Consider the following 13,625-nt stretch of genomic DNA (forward strand, 5'->3'; position numbering starts at 1 on the left):
CAGAGCATGCCATATCTTCCCCAGAGCCAGGGTAAAGTGGACTCAGGAAAAAAGATAATATACGACTTAGTCAACTATCACCAAAGAGGAGTCAACTGGGTCAGACATCTTTATGAAGACCCAAAGTAGGTTTTGAGCTTGATGAGGTGCAAAAAGGCATGGAAAGCCAAGACAACACCTAAAATCTATCAATAATCAAACAGCAATAAAGCCCCTTGTCAGTGACACAGGGGAAAAGTATTGAACACCCAATTGGTATTTATTTAACAGTTTGTACAAACGCCTTTGTTTGCTTCAAGACGCCTCCAGTATGGAGAAACTAGTCGCATTTATTGCTCTGGTGTGATTTTGGCCCATTCCTCCACACAAGCAGTCTTCAAATCTTGAAGATTCTGTGGGCTTCTTTAATGGACCTTGAGTTTCAGTTATTTCCATAGATTTTCGATTGGATTCAAGTCTGGTGCTTGGCTGGGCCATTCTAGCAGCTTCATTTGTTTTCTTTGAAACCAATTGAGAGTTTCCGTGGCAGTATGTTTTTGATCATTATCCTGCTGAAATGTCATTTTCATCCTCCTCCTAGATGGCAGCAGATTTTTGTCAAGAATGTCTCTGTACATTTGCCCATTCATCCTTCCTTCAATAATGTGAAGTTTACCAGTACTGTTTGCTGAGAAGCAGCCCCATACCATCATGTTGCAACCTCTGAACTTCACTGTTGGTATGGTGTTTTTTGGGTCATAAAGCCAGACCGGACCATATTGATGTAAATTGAAAAATCGAAGGTTTATTTCACAATTATAAACATCACAAAGAAATAAACTACTTTTACCTGCAGGTATTTTAATATATAATGATCTAAAAATAAGAGAAGCCACTGTAGCAACCTGATGTGATTCCAGCGTCCTAGAATTGAATTATCTCCCTGATGTTATTGTAAACTTCAGGCAATGCTACCGCCGCAAAACACTTCCTACTGGACAACTCATATCTGGGATCCATTGTTTTCATATCCAATGTTTTCATCATCTTTTTGAATGCATCATCATTTTCCAACGTATAAATAGGAATCATGTTCTTGGCTGCAATATGTAGAATGAGATTGTTGATGTTACCTCCCTCCATTTGGTGCTCGACCTCTCATAACGAAAGGAGCAGACCATAGATCCTGTTTAGTTTGTTATGGTTAGGTTATAGGAGCGGTACAAGAAGTCGCGTCTCTCTTTCGCGTGTGACATGCATCACACTGGATAACGTGCTTCATCTTCAGGTGATTTTACACACTTCGTCTTCGTCGCAACATCTTTTATACACATTTTGCAGGCTAGGATTGTTTCCAAATGATAGCCATTACGTGCCCTTTTAGGACTATTTCTGACTTGCTAGTCAATAGCCTCTTCTTGTTCTTGTCTCCACGCAACAAGAGCTGCTGCGGAAGTCTCGTGGGGGGTCGAAATCTCTCAGAATACTGAAAACGGAAGGAGCACACGAACGAGCGTAAATACTCTGGCGCTGGATTCCTGGATCTGGCAGGCTTATATGCAGTCATTGATGAGTACTGATTGAGAACAGGTGGGCGGGTGAGGAGGTGATGATCGCTGGGGAGGGAGAGAGAGAGAGGGAAAGGCGAGGCACAAAGCGCCACCCAAGTTCCAAAAAAGGAACTGCAGGGCACAGACCATGACAGAAAAGTATAGAAGATAAAATTGATGAGCCCCTTTTTCCATGTCGAGCATTAATAAAATCACAATCTAATTGAGCTTCACAATACATTGCCCAGCACTAACACAATCCTTTCCTATTCTTTCTTCCACATACAATTCTTTCCTTTCATCCCTTCTTGAGAGATTCAATAATTAAACCTCCAGCAAATATGTAACAAACGACACGTTTGTTTTTTTAGGTGCCTCTATGACCATTGCTGTAAGTGAATGGAATACTAACAAGTGTAGTTCCACCCTTATGGCTGTCGTTCGATATTAGAGGCTTTTCTCTATTGTATCTTAACTGTTGTTTTGCAACCCAAATGGTTGTGGCGTGCCGCGTGCCTCTACCTTCGAGGCTAAATACTTCCAACACAAACCCCTTATCTTAGCGCTGTCCCTGCTAATCTTTGAGCATGAACTGCTCAGAGGAGAGGCCAAATGTCTTCGAAGACAACCTGAACAGTCCAGTTACGATTGATTAAATGCCCTGAGAATACAATGAGCTGGATGAATGAGAATATTCACAGGCATGTTTCTGAACATTTTGGGTTTGACACCCCTCAAACCCTGGTGTAGGAATATGAATGGGTGTCTCAGAAAGTTGTAAATTACATAAAACATCTCAGGTTTAATCTGAGATGCAGATAAAACAGCTTCATACCCACAAGTCTGTGCTAATGCTCCACCATAAAAGGATACAGGACAGACAAAATCCCAGAAATGGCATGAAAACAACTCTTGAATGAGAGAGTAAGTTAAATTTTACAATTTAATGCCTTAAAGGGATACTGTGTAACATCAATAACATCTAAAATCAATGTCTGTGTTTATATAAGTGTTATCACTAGTTTATTATCTATCCATCCATTTCCTTCCGCTTATCCGAGAATGGGTCGAGGGGCAGTAGCTTTATCAGGGAAGCCCAGATTTCTGTCTCTCCAGCCAGTTCGTCCAGCTCTTTCAGGGGGACTACGAGGCGTTCCTAGGCCAGCTGGGAGACATAATGTCTCCAGCGTGTCCTGGGTCGTCCCCGGGGTCTCCTCCAGGTGGGACATGCCCAGAACACCTCACCAGGGAGGCGTCCAGGAGGGATCCTAATCAGATGCCTGAGCCACCTCATCTGGCTCCTCTCAATGCTCCTCTCAACTCTGAGCCCCTCACGGAGGACCAAGCTTCTCACCCTATATCTAAGAGAGAGCCCGGAAACCCTGCGGAGGAAACTCATTTTGGCCGCTTGTGTCTGGAATCTTAATATTTCGGTCATGACCCAAAGCTCATGATCATAGGTGAGGGTAGGAACATAGATCGACTGGGAAATTGAGAGCTTCACCTTTCGGCTTAGCTCCTTCTTCACCACAACGGACCGATACAAAGTCCGCAGACACTGCGCCGATCCATCTGTCGATACTGCTTAACATTAAAATAAATGGATTAAGGTTTCCCTTGCCCGGATGCAGGTTGCCGGGACCCCCCTCTGGAAACAGGCCTAGAGGTGGGGTTTGAAGGCGAGCGCCCGGCGGCCGGGCCTGCACCCATGGTGAACAGCCCGAAAGGGTAACATGGGTCCCCCTTCCCATGATCTCACCACCTGTGGGAAGAACCATAGGGGTCGGGTGCAGTGTGAGGTGAACTGGTTTGTTATGACCTCTGCTAATAATCTGATACATTCTCGTAAGCACAGATTTCTAGATTTATTTATACATAAGAATGGTGACCCAGTAGGGTAGCACCATGACAGTGTGCCATCTTGAAACTGAAGTTGCCAGCTTTTTCCTCGACCAGTAAGTCAACACTGCCTAAATTAGCCTCAAGCTAACTTTTTTCATTCGGTTTTGTTTGGCAGTGTTGTCGTTGTTTGTGGTTTTTTGTTATTGCTAACATTGTTGCAATAAGTGTTTTAAAACTGAGGGTCTAGAGTGCACTATTTTTTTTTGGATGCGATGCACAAATTCAATGCGAGATGGGAGTAATTCCTACACAGTGTCCTTTTAAGGAAAAATTAAGGGAAATTAAAATCCCGGAGGAGATGCCTAGTGGAATGAGAGCCGACACTAAAATGTACTAAAGTGAAGTGAGAGAGTCGATTAAATGGGACAGAAGGAATGAACCAATCTTTCTGTCTGTGTTTTATTCGCCAACAGATGAACTATCAGCTGTTAGAAAACTACACTTGCTTGTTTATTTACAAACACATCTTGTAGCAAACATTGGTGATGTCATTCATGCAGAGATTGCGAGATTACAATGTCAGTGTCCCAATGATCAACATCGTACTGGTCAAACTGGACTGACACTTCTCTTGCTCATCTACTCACAGCTTGCAAGGTGCAACAAGATGAAATACAACTCCGCATCTTCTGTATGCTAAATTCTAATGTAAAGGGAGCTATTGTATATTTTAATTAGAAAAGAATATTTGACTTGTTAGTTTGAAAAAAAAAAAACATTTATGATTGCGTTATTTTTTAAATGATTGCCTTTTACATTTTATATACAGCACTTTGTTACAGCTGCAGTTGTTTAAGTGCAATATAGATAAGGTTGAGTTGAGCTGAGTTGAGTTGTGAGGCTGTGGCATAAACCTTTGGTTGGTGGTCTCATAAATTGCACTCTTCAAGTTGTACTCAAATGCGGTGATGATTTTGGTTTTTTTCACTCTGAAATATGACACTGAGAAATGCAACCTTCATTACCAGGTAATGGAGGAGACTAGCTTTATTTGTGGCCTCCATCCGCTTCCCCTGAAATAAAGAATGCAACAAATCTCACCTATCCAACTAGACATATTTAGGAATCTGGATTCACAGAAAAATGAATGATAAAATAATGATTAAACACATTATTGCATAGCAGTTAAAATGTACAGTGGCACCTGAGAGTTCGAAAAGGTTGTTTTCTGTTTTTGTGTTCAATAGTTTTCTAGCTGTCAGCAGAATTCATTTTATGCTATGTTCACATCAGAAGACTATGAAAAGATTCTTGAAAAACTATCATCTCACAAACTGTAGAATCTTTAGTCACAGCCTAGTCACACACTGAGATTTTACAAAGACTGTGAATCTTGCAGGGTCACTATTTACAAGACTACAACTAGATTCTTTGGGCATTTTCTTTCCCACGATGCAATTTTTCCCCATCATGCTCTTGGGAGACACAAAATGGAGAAGCAAAAGCTTTTGGCTACAGCTGGTCCAGTGTGTGCAGCAGTTTGTGCAGAAAAAAAACTGACGTCAGCAAGAAGAAAAGACGCTACAGAATGTGGGCATGGCCCTGGTTATATGGACAGGGACTTGAAAACTGTCTTTTTTTTCAATTGCAATTTATTTAGTCCATGTAATATCAGAAGAGGTGATGCACATTAAGAACCAGCATACGTTGACTACACTGCCAGAGATTGAACCAATTATATTTTGCAATCCTGCCCAGCCTTGATGACAATGCCCATTTAGGCCTATAATGTATTCACATGGAAAAACGGAACAATGTGTTTTTGCTTTACTTTGTTTCTGCTTTTGTCATTTTTAACCAGGCAAATGACAGAAATTAATTTCAAGAATTGCTTCGCATGACATCCGTGGACTTTGACTTTTTATTATTTGCAGGGTCCGCGCGATGTCAGTCCATCTTTTCCCCTGTTTGACGTAAACTCTCTACTGTATCACGACAAAGTGGAGAGTTTATGTCAAACAAGCTGGACTGTTCTGCCCACAGCTCTATCACCGCTCCTCGTTCGTGACCTTCGCTGATTCAGCGGTGTTTCCCGTTCATCCATGCCGCTGTAGTGATTGTTTATTTGGAAAGTTTCCTTTTTCCAGTTTTGTTAAGAGTTCATCTGTTGGTTGTCGGTTGTGTCACCTCACCGCAAAGACTGAAAGACTTGTGATAATATCAAACACATTTGATGTTATCGTAAGCCCAAGACTCGGAAAAGACTGATCTAAATGACCTCGAGATTACTACCTTATACTAAACGATCGAGATGACAGGAGCGCACCGTGACTCCAGTATACTCTTAAAATTTCCTTCTGAATTTCAGTTTTTAGTCTGTGACTGTGAAAATCGTTAGGTGTAAGCTCCGCATAAGTCATCATCAAATGATTGATTGTGTGTGTGCGTGTGTGTGCGTGGGTATTTATGCCCTTTATTTACTTTGTTTTAAGCTTTTTCTGAACAGATGATGGTGGTAAGAAAAGAATAACAACTGGAAGTTACTGAAGAAGGAGACACACAGAATAGAATCCAGTGTGTCCAAGTACTATTGTCCAGGTTAAAGCAGGGCTGATCACTTGTAGTCAAGTGTATTACTGAACAGAAGTGTTGGTTATTTTAAGTAATGTTTACCAGGTTATCACTTTTATTTTTGTTGGTTTTCTACTTCCTAATTTGCTTCTATTGACTTGGCTTGAGAGGACTCTCATTTTCTTTTTTTTAATGGATTCATTAATGGATTCATTAGAAACTGGTATGCATGACAATTAATATATTACTATAATGTTATAAAAAACATATTCATGAAGTTAATAAATGTTTTATGAAGGTGGTAGATTGCAACAAATTATTAAAATATAATAATAACAATTTTAGTAATAATACTATAGTAAATTTCACTATGAAAGTCGACTAAATCAAAGTTCGACCGGCGTCATGGAACAATTCATGGACGAACTTAAAAGCACCACTGTACCATATTTGTTATACCAGTCAAGATGTTGTTTTCTTACCTGTGGTGCTGGTAACACCAACTTGTGTGGTATTTAAATCATCTCCAAGAGAATATTCTGATTGACAATTCCAGTCCACAGGACGAGTGCTTAATGCCATCAGTCTCATATACATCTGCATCACATGTTGGGCTTTTTTCAGAGCTTCCTTCGGAGTGCTTTCTACCATCTTTATTAACCTTGATGGAGTGTCCTAAACAGAAGCACACCAATCCCAACAACCAATATTAAATCAGACATGAAAAGCTGCTTAACATGACAGTATACAATAATCAATACAATTAAAGTTCAGATAAAATATTTAAAAAAAACATCTGTGTGAATACATTTAAATTTAAGGGGTTAACAATTCCGTTTTATGAGTACAAAATTTTCAGTGTGCATGCGCACCTGCGCACCACTCGTGCACCCCTTGTCGTATCCTCTTATTTGGGTGACTTGTATTTGTCGTGTTTAACCCTCTTGGATTAAAGTGAGTATATATAAGTGCACAGATTTATACAGTAGATGGCTAGTGATATTTCTCAAGTGACCAAGAAAGCTGAAGAATAGTACAAATGCATGAGACACTGCATCAGGGATGGGCAACTGGGGGCTTACGGGCCGGATGCTCAATTAATTTTTTGTCAAAAAAAAATTATAATACAGGAAGTGACATCCCATTCCTAATCCATAGGGTTCATTATGATGTCAATTCACCATTTGCAGCTAAAACAGCTTCAACACTTCTGGGAACGCTGTCCACAGGGTTTAGGAGTCTGTTTGTGGGAACCTTTGACCATTGAAAGCACATTTGTGAGGTTACACACTGATATTGAACAAGAAGGCCTTGCTCTCAGTGATCTATCGGGTTAAATTCATCCACCCCAGACTATATATATATATATACCACAGGTTGTGCACTCGACCAGGAAAATTGCGGTCCCATGCGGTCCCCTGATAGCGCTGCCAAAACATTGTGGCCCCAGCCTAATTAATTTGCCCATCTCTACACTACACTATTCTTTGTAGGGAGAGTAAAGGCTCATGTATTCTGCCAAAAATAGATGAACGCATTTTAAATGGTGTTCATCTTTTAATCTGACACAGAGTGCAATTCTGAATTAAAAATTTCCTCAAATATGAAAAAAGATAGTCAAATCAACAAAAGTGGCCATAGTGGTGGCATTAAAAATTACAGTATAAGAAGATAGCAGAATTGGAGGCAATGCAGTAGTCACCTCAAGGCATGCCAATGATATGTTTTTTTTAACTAATATCCGTCATTTCTGTCATTGATCCAATATATTTTAATTACAATTATGTTCATCATAATTGCGTATCATCTGGGCCAGATGCCAAAATTTGGCATAACACCTGTCACGTAAATATTTGTTTGTTCAATTATATATCCATCCATTTTCTGAGCCGCTTCTCCTCACTAGGGTCGTGGGCGTGCTGGAGCCTATCCCAGCTGTCATCGGGCAGGAGGCAGGGTACACCCTGAACTGGTTGCCAGCCAATCGCAGGGCACATACAAACAAACAACCATTCGCACTCACATTCACACCTACGGGCAATTTAGAGTCTCCAATTAATGCACGTTTTTGGGATGTGGGAGGAAACCGGAGTGCCCGGAGAAAACCCACGCAGGCACGGGGAGAACACTCCACACAGATGGGACCCGGGATTGAACCCGGGTCCTCAGAACTGTGAGGCTGACGCTCTAACCAGTCGTCCACCGTGCCGCCAATTATATATATATGTATATATATATATTAGGGTTTGGCCCTTTTTCATTTAATACTGTAATTCGTCAAATCTGTTTCTTACCTCAATCTCTTCATTTATTTCAGATATACATCCTTGGGAGTAAAGATGGTAGATAGCCTTTTCCAAAATGTTGACATATCTTCTGTTGTCTGAATTCCGACCATAATGGAATTGTGTTTTCAGAAGCTCAAGTACTTGTGGTAGGGCTGCTTTGACATAACAGACTTTACTCTGTAACACATAATGGAAAAATAAGAACAACAATGTATTCTTATGAAAAAATATTAAAAGGCACCATCTTTGAAAACATTTGGCAAGTTATCTGAAGACATGAACAATCTATGTTTCAATGAAACAGACATTTCATGAAACAGAAATTGAAAGGATTATGAAATATAAAACCAATTAGTCGTTACATTTAATCCACCAATACAGTAATTAGATTTGCTCTGTAGCTTAGTCATACATATAGGGTATGTAGGGGAGGCAGAGCCTCACCTGCAACATTAAGAGAAAAAAATAAGTAATAATCATAATAATGATCCATCCATCCATCCATTTTCTACCGCTTATCCGAGGTCGGGTTGCGGGGGCAGTAGGTTTAGCAGGGACGCCCAGACTTCCCTCACCCCAGCCACTTCATCCATCTCTTCCGGGGGGATCCCGAGGCGTTCCCAGGCCAGCCGAAGGAGGGCGTGTCCTGGGTCGTCCCTGGGGTCTCCTCCAGGTGGGACGTGCCCGGAACACCTCACCAGGGAGGCATCCGGGAGGCATCCGAATCAGATGCCCCAGACACCTCATCTGGCTCCTCTCGATGTGAAGGAGCAGTGGCTCTACTCTGAGATCCTCCGGGATGACTAAGCTTCTCACCCTATCTCTAAGGGAGAGCCTGGACACCCTGCGGAGGAAACTCATTTTGGCCGCTTGTATCCGGGATCTTGTTCTTTCAGTCACGACTCACAGCTCGTGACCATAGGTGAGGGTAGGAACGTAGATCGACCGGTAAATCGAGAGCGTCGCCTTTCGGCTTAGCTCCTTTACCACAACGGATCAATACAAAGTCCGCATCACTGCATATGCTGGACCGATCCACCTGTCGATCTCCCGTTCCATTCTTCCCTCACTCGTGAACAAGACCCCAAGATACTAGAACTCCTCCAGTTGGCGCAGGATCTCATCCCTGACCTGGAGAGGGCACGCCACCCTTTTCGGACTGAGGACCATGGTCTCAGATTGGGAGGTGCTGATTCTCATCCCAGCCGCTTCACACTCTGCTGCGAACTGCTCCAGTGAGAGTTGGAGGTCACGGCTTGATGAAGCCAACAGAACCACATCATCTGCAAAAAGCAGAGATGCAATACTGAGGCCACCAAAACGGACCCCCTCTACGCCTAGGCTGTGCCTAGAAATTCTGTCCATAAAAGTTATGAACACAATCGGTGACAAAGGGCAGCATTGGTGGAGTCCTCACCGGAAATGAGTCCGACTTACTGCCGGATATGCGGACCAAACTCTGACTCCGGTCGTACAGGGACCCGTATGAGGGGGTTCGGTATCCCATACTCCCGAAGCACCCCCCACGGGACCCCCCGAGGGACACGGTCGAACGCCTTCTCCAAGTCCACAAAACACATGTAGACTGGTTGGGCGAACTCCCATGCACCCTCGAGGACCCTGCCAAGGGTGTAGAGCTGGTCCACTGTTCCACGGCCAGGACGAAAACCACACTGCTCCTCCTGAATCTGAGATTCAACTTCCTGACGGACCCTCCTCTCCAGCACCCCTGAATAGACCTTACCAGGGAGGCTGAGGAGTGTGATCCCCCTGTAGTTGGAACACACCCTACGGTCCCCCTTCTTAAAAAGGGGGACCACCACCCCAGTCTGCCATTCCAGAGGCACTGTCCCCGATGTCCACGCGATGTTGCAGAGGCGTATCAACTAGGACAACCCTACAACATCCAGAGCCTTGAGGAACTCCTGGCGAATCTCATCCACCCCTGGGGCCTTGCCACCGAGGAGCTTTTAACCCACCTCGGTCGGTGACCTCAACCCCAGAGATAGGAGAGCCCGCCTCAGAGAACCCAGACTCTGCTCCCTGATGGGAAGGCGTGTCGGTGGAATTGAGGAGGTCTTCGAAGTGTTCTCCCCACCGGCTCACAACGTCCCGAGTCGAGGTCAGCAGCGCCCCATCCCCACTATACACAGTGTTGTTGGTGCACTGCTTTCCCCTCCTGACACGCCGGATGGTAGACCAGAATTTCCTCGAAGCCGTCCGGAAGTCTTTCTCCATGGCCTCACCGAACTCCTCCCATGCCCGAGTTTTTGCTTCAGCGACCACCAAAGCTGCATTCCGCTTGGCCAGCCGGTACCCATCAGCTGCCTCAGAAGTCACACAGGCCAAAAAGGCCAGATAGGACTCCTTCTTCAGCTTGACGGCATCCCTCACCGTTGGTGTCCACCAACGGGTTCGGGAATTGCCGCCATGACAGGCACCGACCACCTTACGGCCACAGCTCCGGTCGGCCGCTTCAGCAATGGAGGCGTGGAACATGGTCCACTCAGACTTGATGTCCCCCGCCTCCCCCGGAATATGAGCAAAGTTCTGTCGGAGGTGGGAGTTGAAACTCTTTCTGACAGGGGATTCCGCCAGACGTTCCCAGCAGACCCTCACAATACGTTTGGGCCTGCCACGTCGGACCGGCACCTTCCCCCACCATCGGAGCCAACTCACCACCAGGTGGTGATCAGTTGACAGCTCCGCCTCTCTCTTTACCAAAGTGTCCAAGACATGCGGCCGCAAGTCTGATGACACGACCACAAAGTCGATCATCGAACTGCAACCTAGGGTGTCCTGGTGCCAAGTGCATGTGTGGACACCCTTATGCTTGAACATGGTGTTCGTTATGGACAATCCGTGATGAGCACAGAAGCACCATAACAGAACACCGCTCGGGTTCTGTCGGGGGGGGCGTTCCTCCCAATCATGCCCTTCCAGGTCTCATTGTCATTGCCCACGTGAGCATTGAAGTCCCCCAGCAGAACGATGGAGTCCCCAGCGGGAGCGCTCTCCAGCACCCCCTCCAAGGACTCCATAAAGGGTGGGTACTCTGAACTACTGTTTGGTGCATAGGCACAAACAACAGTCAGGACCCGTCCCCCCACCCAAAGGCGGAGGAAGGATACCCTCTCGTCCACCGGGGTGAATCCCCACGTACAGGCACAGAGCCGGGGAGCAATAAGTATACCCCCACCTGCTCGGCGCCTGTCACCGTGGGCAACTCCAGAGTGGAATAGAGTCCAACCCCTCTCGAGAGGACTGGTACCAGAGCCCAAGCTGTGCGTGGAGGCGAGTCCGACTATATCTAGTCGGAACTTCTCGACTTCACACATCAGCTCGGGCTCCTTCCCTGCCAGAGAGGTGACATTCCACATCCCTAGAGCCAGCTTCTGTAGCCGGGGATCGGCTCGCCATGGTCCCCGCCTTCGGCCGCCGCCCAGCTCGCACTGCACCCGACTCCTATGGCCCTTCCCACAGATGGTGAGCCCATGGGAAGGGGGACCCACATTACCCTTTCGGGCTGTGCCCAGCCCATGGGGCCCGGCCACTAGGTGCTCTCCTTCGAGCCCCACCTCCAGGCCTGGCTCCAGAGAGGGGCCCCGGTGACCCGCGTCCAGGCAAGGGAAACCTGAGTCCATAATTTGTCTTCTTCATAAGGGGTCTTTGAGCCGTGGTTTGTCTGGTCCCTCACCTAGGACCTGTTTGCCATGGGTGACCCTGCCAAGGGCATAAAGCCCCACACAACTTATCTCCTAGGATTATTGGGACACACAAACCCCTCCACCACGATAAGGTGACGGCTCAAGGAGGGGCATAATAATGTTTGAAAAAATACATTTTAGTTCTTTGGTATGTGTTCAATAATTATTTTATAGGTACGTTGATTGAGGTCTCTAAATTGCCCGTAGGTGTGAATGTGAATGCGGATAGTTGTTTGTGTCTATGTGCCCTGCGATTGGCTGGCGACCGGTTCAGGTTGTACCCCGCCTCCTGCCCGGAGATAGCTGGGATAGGCTCCAGCAGCCCGCGACCCTAGTGAGGATAAGCGGTAAAGAAAATGGATGGATGGATTTCATAGTCAAAATTGCTGGATTTGTTTCCTGTTCAGATGCATGGGTGAGACTGGAAGTGCTGCAGTGAGTAGCCAGACTCACCACAGGTTGTGCATTTACTATCTGGATGACGAGGCCTATATTGGAAAGTGTCTGTTCCTGTTATCGTGGTGTTGTTCGCGAACAATTCGTTCAAACGAACATTATTTTTTTGTGAACGTACTGACCTGAATCACTTTCTGAAGTGATTCTTTCTTTTGTTAGCTCTCACGATAGCAAGCCAGCTGGGAGTGGGAACGGAACTGCTTGCAGCATTCTGTCACTCACTTGTGAATCTTCGCCCAATGATCAATAAGCAGCCAGTGTGCAGGCGGGAGACGCACTTCACTTTACTGAACGTACTAGTTGTGAGTCATTCGTTCGTGATTCGTCAAGGAATGAGGTATAGTGGATCATCGATAAAACACACCGTCGGGACTGAACAATGTGTCCAAAAATACTTTCCATTTGTCACTTGAAATGCTGTTGACAAATTCCGTTAGTTCAAGAATCGGCTGCTGTTGTTTAATGGCACTGCGGTAATGTAACGTATTTACAGTTCACATATATAAAATAATACTTGATTCTCCCATGTCTAGGCTTTTCCTCCCTTTTTTCCTTCCTCCCATCCATCGAATCCACATGTTCCCGGTGCGGACCGGGCCGGCTGAACACTCAGAAGGCTGACTCGCCTGCCTCAAACGTGTTCCAGACACAAAGTACAACAATGCGGTCTACTAAAAGTACGGATTAGTGCATATTTTGGTTTATATTAACGAGACTATACGCATTGACTAGACCCGCATTCTGCTCATCTCATGTCACAAATCCCTTCCTTCACCAATGTTCGTAGATATCTTGTTTGTTTTGTGTTTGTTTGTGTTTTATCCTGTAGAAACCCCTTTTTATTATTAAATTTTAGATAAAATTCACCACTTGCATTGATTATGTGTGTGTTTCTGTTCAGAACGAAACCTCTAGAAAGTCTAGAACTCAAAGTTTCTAAAATGTAGCCACCTTCCAATAAGAGACTGATTAAAAAGGTTTGTTGTCATTTTGCCTGAAGTTAAACTTGTAAAAATATGACGTGGTGCCCCTCATATATATCAAATATCTTGATTTATAAAGTTGTAATTTAAAATTACGATAACCCGGAAGTGATGCAGGCGCCGCTTCCAACTCATTGTTTTCGTCTAAATTAAGCACAATTCTTATTTCATTCCATAACCGTTACAGTGTGGTGGCCCAGAGTGAGGAGATACTAAGTTTGACCTAACCCAAACACAAAACTGAGATTG

At 44.7% G+C, this 13,625-nt stretch overlaps 1 protein-coding gene across 4 annotated transcripts in view; it reads right to left on the reverse strand.

The window, feature by feature from the left end:
* Positions 1-13,625, reverse strand: part of LOC133484108 (uncharacterized) — a 68,105-nt gene that overhangs the window by 21,212 nt on the left and 33,268 nt on the right. For 2 of the 4 annotated variants that reach the window (XM_061786231.1, XM_061786228.1), the window contains 2 exons: positions 8,237-8,407; positions 6,425-6,617 (listed from right to left, as the gene is read on the reverse strand). In XM_061786231.1, coding sequence (XP_061642215.1) covers positions 6,425-6,617; positions 8,237-8,407 — 364 coding nt within the window. Of the gene's footprint in view, positions 1-3,809; positions 4,445-6,424; positions 6,618-8,236; positions 8,408-13,625 lie in introns of those variants that run through there. The other 2 variants (XM_061786230.1, XM_061786229.1) reach the window with 2 other exon arrangements.

This window comes from Phyllopteryx taeniolatus, chromosome 9 (genome assembly GCF_024500385.1).
Source record: "Phyllopteryx taeniolatus isolate TA_2022b chromosome 9, UOR_Ptae_1.2, whole genome shotgun sequence".
Classification (NCBI taxonomy): Eukaryota; Metazoa; Chordata; class Actinopteri; order Syngnathiformes; family Syngnathidae; genus Phyllopteryx; species Phyllopteryx taeniolatus.